A 6,619-nucleotide genomic window follows, 5' to 3' on the forward strand; every position below is an offset into this window, starting at 1 on the left:
ATCCCAGGCCTGTATTCCGGGGAAGTGACGGACTTTCTCCCAAGCCAACGGCGCAGCCTGGAGTTGCCGCCGACAGAGCCTCGCGTCTCTCTTCCTTAGCCCGTGGACAGTTTCAGGGGAAAGGGGCAGAACCTTCGCCTGGCACTGGGAACCTTCGCCCAAACCCTGGGAAGGGAGAGCAGGCGTGCCGGCCTGGCTGTCGGCGCTCCTGGCCCTCTGGCAGGTCCCCAGCGATTGGAGAAAAAAGCAAACTTTTGCAGCCCTGGAAAGTTGCTGACCAGGGCTTTTGCCCCAAAAGCATGGCTGTGCGGCAGACGGCAGCAGAAGACGGAGGAGGATATTCTGGAGGGAGCCCAGATTAGGACGCACACCTGGCGGGCCGGATAAATGTTTTCGGTGGGCCGCATGTGGCCCCCGGGCCGTAGTTTGAGGACCCCTGGTCTGGAATGAAGGCTGCCTGGTTTGAGCTATGGTCAGATGGAAATCTGCTATGTGTCTGCAAAACCTGGAATGTCTTCTTGGTCACACACTTGTGTGAGCAAAGGAATGGAGGGGTCCACCTTCTACACCTAATACAGATTTCACTTACCTGCTGGAGCAGGGGTCTCCTGCCCCTGCAGCTCCTGTTGTCTACTAAAGGTAAAGGTAAAGGTTGCCTTGCTCGAAAGCCAGTCGAGTCCGACTCTAGGGTTGTGGTGCTCATCTCCGTTTCAAAGCCGAAGAGCCAGCGCTGTCCGAAGACGTTTCCGTGGTCATGTGGCCAGCATGACTAAACACCAAGGCGCATGGAATGCTGTTACCTTCCCACCGAAGTGGTACCTATTTATCTACTTGCAATTTCTTGCTTTCGAACTGCTAGGTTGGCAGGAGTTGTATACTAGAGGGAGGGAAAAAATCTGTTGATTCCAAGAGCGGTGTGATATCACAATATCACTCCAGTCCCCCCCCCCCCGTAAGTGATGGAGCACCGTTGTGGGATGCCCTCCCCCCATGTCACTCACCAGTTTTCTGCCAGTTTCCAGCTGCTGGCTGACGAACCTTATCCCTGCCCCCCCCCCAACCCTGGTTTAGGGATCTTCAAAGTCTGTCCATGACCTGGATGGCCCAAGCTTGCCTGGTCTCATCAGAAGCTAAGCAGAGTCAGCCCTGGTTAGTACTTGCTTGTAAGACCACCAAGGAAATCCAGGGACACGATGTGGAGGCAAGCAACAGCGAACACCTCCGAGCATCTCTTGCCTTAAAAACCTCATGGGGTTGCCATACATCACTTGTCACTTGAAGGCAAACCCCCCCCCCCCAAGTCTGTGTGTGCACAAATGTGTGCTTGGGGCAAAATAGTTAGGAATGGAGAGATTTCTTCATGTTAAGATGGGTAACTGTGTTAGTCCATCTGTAGCAGTAGAAAAGACCAAGAGTCCAGTTAGTAGCACCTTAAAAGACTAACAAAATATGTGGCAGGGTGGGAGCTTTCATGAATCACTGCTCACTTTGCTGTATCTGAAGAAGTAAGCAGTGACTCATGAAAACTCATACCCTGCCACATATTTTCTTAATGTCAGAAAGTGATTTCTATTAAACTACCAAAAAGTGGATAGGAAAAGGAGCCAGAATGGGACAGGATTGCTGCCCATACCAGATGTGTGAGTGTGGCAGAAGCCTCCAATGAAAACACCAAGGCTGATTTTGCACTAGAGCTGCCTCGATGTTGCGCCGCCGTTTGCCCCAATACTATTGGTCATTTTCACACCCGAAACTGCGGGGGCTGCATTTTGACTCGCGGCTTCGCCCGATTTCCCCTGCAGTTTCGTAATCCTGTTTTTTGAGGATCACGAAACTGCGGAGGAAATCGGGCAAGCCGCGGGTCAAATACAGCCCTGCGGCTTCGGGTGTGAAATTGACCAATGGTATCGGGGCAAACAGCGGCGAGGCAGCTCTAGTGTGAAATCAGCCCAAATGTTGCAATTTGAGCTGGCAGGAAATGGGTTATGGTATTTTGAAAAGCATCTGGTAACCCTATAAGTTTGTGCTGGAGAAGTCCAGGAGAAGAAAGAGGCTGGGTGCAACTTTAAAACAGACCCCCTCCCATTTTCACAGGGTTTTAAATACCTATTGGAGGCACATTCTGTTAGTACAAAGTAGGGGTCCCCAACGGCCAAGTGGGGTGTCATGGGCAGAGGCTAGAAAAGCTCTCCAACGGCTGCCACCACTCTGGTATGGGTCTCCTTCGGAGGGTCCGGAACACTCACCCCCTTTATACACTCCATTTCCAGCAGGTTCCTCCTTTTAAGTGACTGAATGAAGCATGAGGAGTGTTCCCTCTAAGCTGAGTTAGTGTGAGCCAGCTCACAGTTTTTTTAGCCTCCGGCTCACACATTTTTGTCTTAGCTCAGGAAGGACGGCTCCAGAGCAAACTCATTTATGCAGTAGCCAAATCGCTTGCTCACAACTTTCATGCCAGCAGCTCACAAAGTAGAATTTTTGCTCACAAGGCTCCACAGCTTAGAGGGAGCATTGGCCAGGCGGAATAACAAACTATTTTTATTACAGAGAATTAACAACAACTGTGACTCAATAACATGTAGGAAAAAGGAACACAGATAAGGTAGGTAAACCAGCAAAACAAGAAACCCTAACACATTTGACTATACTGTACCTGACTATACTGTACCTGGCTATACCTGGCTATACTGCACATTTGACTATACTGTATTTGGCCTCCAGCTGACTCAGCCTTCTTAGGTGAGGGATCCCTCCTTCTGCAGCAGCTTCACACCAGCTCTGCTTCACACACCCCTCCCACTTTGGGCAAGGCCTTTTATTCCATCTTCCAAGGCAACACCCTCTACTGGGGAAGTTTTCCTTCCAGATCCCCTGCTAACCAATCACAGGGTCCAGAGGAGACCTGGGGAATGTAGACCCTGATAGCTACTCTAGTACAGGCTTCCCTGGAGCCTAGGGTTGCCAAGTCCATCTTCCGCCCCCAGCGGGGGACCTTGGTGGCGTTCCCGGAGGGGGCGGGGCATCACCAACGTGATGACGTCACGTTGGGGACATCTGCCACCGCCCGCGTGCCCAATCTCCAGAAATGCCAGTTTCCCGCACTTAAAGGAGCCGGCGTTTCCCTTTTAAGTACATGGAGCCAGCGTTTCCCCTTTAAGAGCAAAGAGCCGGTGTTTCCCTTTTAAGTGCCGGAGCAAGCCTGATCTCAAGCGGAGATCGGGCTTGGGAGGAAACGCAGGTTCTATGAACTTAAAGGCAGCCACCCCTCTCTCTCAAGAGAGAAGGGAGAGGGGTGGCTATGGGTGTTGGGGGCAGGGCCTCCCCCACTGGCCATCTGGCCAGCGGCAGGTAGAGCCCCCCCCAAAAACGGGGGACCCCTGGCAAACCAGGGGTCTTGGCAACCCTACTGGAGCCACTAGGTCTGTAGCCTGTAGCCTGTAGGCCACAGTAATATAGGCCTAGAATCATGACATGGGGTTTTCTCCAACTTTTCCCAAGAAGTGCGGTATGTCCCCAGGAGAGCATTAGGCCCTGCGGAGAACAATCTACTGGTGATCCCTGGCCCCAAAGATAACCAGCTGTCCTCAACCAGAGCCAAGGGTTTTTTTGGCCCTGGCTCCAGCCTGGTGGAACTCTCTGCCAAATACCATCAGGACCCTGCGGGATTTAATGCAATTCCGCAGGGCCTGTAAAGCAGAGATGTTCTGCCAGACCTTTGGTTGAGAACAGCAACGGCTTCCATCATGGCTGGCCCCCTCCTCTTTCTCTCCATCACTTCGCTTCGGCCCCCTCCTCGCCCTGCCCACGAGATGGCAACACAGTCCAGAGTGGGCTTATAAAGAAAATTAGAGGCGCCATCTGAAATTGTTAATTGATTGTTGTTTTTATTGATTTTAACATTGTTTTTAACTTTGTTGTACATCACCCAGAGCCCTGTTATTACAGGGGGCTGGGCGATTTACAAATCCAGAATAGAAACAAACAAACAAACAAGACTTCTGATTGGTTGGGCAGATTTTTTAAAATGTGGCTTTAGTAGCAGCTGCCACCGCAGCACAAGAATCTTCACTGTGTGTCTGAAGGTCAGCCACGGCAGCCATTTTGTCCCTGGTTTCACCTCCCATGGCAGCCATTTTATGGCATCACACGACCATAGGGTTGCCAAGTGAGTCACCAAAATAAGTGGGGGAAAGTTGGTCCCGTTTTGGGACATTTGCGTGCGCACTTTGTGTGCGCACACCGCAATGACGTTATTATGAACTGAGATCGAGGCAGCTCTTAAACAAGGTGATTTCTTTATTCAGCTCATAACTCAACACAGGACAAACATAACACAGAACAAGCCAACTTTATACGTTTTGAACTGGTAAAACCACACCTCTAAAACAGCTAAAGTCCAATGTGCTTAGGACCAATGGGGATTGTTCCCGCCAAAGTCAATGTCTCTCCGGATTGGTCTGTTTTCCAATCCTGTTCTCGCATAGCAGGCTATGCATGTAGCACATAATAATAACTGAATACATAACAGACGTCACCCGGAAGTGACATCATCATGCCGGGCACATCGCCAGGCAATGCTCTGGCAACCAGCCTGAAAACTCTATGGTACCACAGAGTTTTCAGGGTGATTGCTAGAGTATCACCTGGCAACATGCCCAGCGTGATGAAATCACTTCTGGGCGACGTTATCACGTCAGGCATGTCAGCTGGCTGGAACCGGACCGGTGGATTGAGGGCCCTTTTAGCTGGGGAATCCCTGCCCCCCGGGGGGACTTGGTGGACCGGTGGATTGAGAGCCCTTTTAGCTGGGGAATCCCCGCCCCCCGCAGGGACTTGGCAGCCCTACATGAGCACCACACACTGGCAGAATTCCAGAGGTGTCTGCAGGCTCAAAAAGGATGGGGACCCCAGGTATAAAGGCTGCTGGTGCTTGAGAATCCTTGGCAGTTTTCCCACCGCCCTCAATCTTAGTTGTACAAGCATGCAACCCATTCACCCTTTTGTCCCTTGATTCTCCAATTCTGTCTCAACAGGTAGAGCCCAAACCTGGAGACCTTATAGAGATCTCTCGTGTGGGTTACAAGCACTGGGCCATCTATGTAGGTGCTGGTTATGTGATCCACCTGGCACCCAAAGGTAAGATTTCAGGTTTATCGTGTGTTTTTGATCCAAGCAGGGGAGGATTTAGAGCTGATGGCTTCTCAACCTGTCTCCGAGGCTGCCTCTTTAACGGTAATGTCAGAAATTAAGAGAAAAGCTTTGTTGAAACAGGGGGAAGGCCCCTCTGGTCCAGCATCCTGTTACCTGCGGAGTCTTCCAGGAACACTGCAGGCATTAGGAATGCCATCCTCCAGGTGTGACCTGAGGATCCCTCGGAATTACAGCTCATCTCCAGACTGCAGAGATCAGTTTCCCTGGAGAAAATGGATGCTTTGGAGGGTAGATTCTATGGCATTGTACCCCACTGAGGTCCCTGTCCTCCCCAGGCTCCATCCCCAAATATTGATGTTACATTTGCCCTGATAAGATGATTTTACTTGTACTCTTAGGACATAAACTGGAACGTACATATTGGCACTATTACTATCTCCAGTGTATGTAATTGCTTCTGACACAAGGCCAGATACATTTGTGGCCCCACAAACAAAATTTGTGTGTGTGTCATTCAATTCCAGATTGGAGCATTACATTTTTGGTCCTATATCAATTGTTTACTGCCTTACAAATGTAACAGGGGCTTTGTTGCAGGTTACATTCTGTACTATTTGACCTCTGAAGAAGGCTCTCATGGGCCGAAACGCGTCAGGTCATATATGGTTCCTTTTGTGCAATTGTCACTTTTGTTGCCAATGCTCAAAGGGCATTATGGTTCTTTGACTTGTGTGGCTAGCCGGTAAACCACACAGTGAAAACAATCATCCAGGCAGTAAAGGGTAATAAAAAGTATTTATTCGAATAAGGAACACCTCACAGGATTGTGGATGTTCAATTCGTTACAGTCAGGAGCTTGTTTATATGCTCTGCTTGCTCCTCCTCATTTTACATCATCACTGACATCACGTAGACATGCTCAGTTCAGTTTTCTTTGTCCGGCCAGTCATCAATCCCATATTTGGCACACAGGATGTTAGTTGGCTGAGTTTCTACTCCTACAATGCAGGTGCAGCTCATCAATTTTAATTTATAGTCTTGTTTACTTCTTTTTGGGCTTTCCCCCAGACTCCTGTTACCTTTGAATGAACCTTCCAGTTTGGGTTCATTTTCAGTATTAAACTGTCAGTTCAGTTACAAAGTTCTACAAACTTGGTTTTTCTTTACACATAATACATGCATATTAAAGTATCTTAAAGCATTTTATAAACATATTTTCACTAACAGGTATACAAAATATGAAAACATATCATTACAAAGACATTCTAAAGCATTAAACTCTTTACATGAATTCTTTTAGTATTATAAAATAGCTTGTTGCATAAAGCTCTTATAGGTGCATTAATTCTACTTATTAGTTTTCATATTGGCTTATCAGAATATTTTACAAAATATTTTCTGGTCATTTCATGAAGCTTGTTCTGTTAAAAGTTTGTTCTGTTAAAAGTTAAAAGTTTGGTGTAGTGGT

At 48.6% G+C, this 6,619-nt stretch overlaps 1 protein-coding gene across 1 annotated transcript in view; it reads left to right on the forward strand.

The window, feature by feature from the left end:
• The window catches only part of LOC107118257 (HRAS-like suppressor 3), a 20,987-nt gene that overhangs the window by 4,301 nt on the left and 10,067 nt on the right, over positions 1 to 6,619 (forward strand). Inside the window, exon 2 of the mRNA XM_015420565.1 lies at positions 5,034 to 5,136. Within this exon, the coding sequence (XP_015276051.1) occupies positions 5,034 to 5,136 (103 nt within the window). The remainder of the gene's footprint in view (positions 1 to 5,033; positions 5,137 to 6,619) is intronic.

Source organism: Gekko japonicus, unplaced genomic scaffold, assembly GCF_001447785.1.
Source record: "Gekko japonicus isolate JY-2015 unplaced genomic scaffold, Gekko_japonicus_V1.1 scaffold713, whole genome shotgun sequence".
Classification (NCBI taxonomy): Eukaryota; Metazoa; Chordata; class Lepidosauria; order Squamata; family Gekkonidae; genus Gekko; species Gekko japonicus.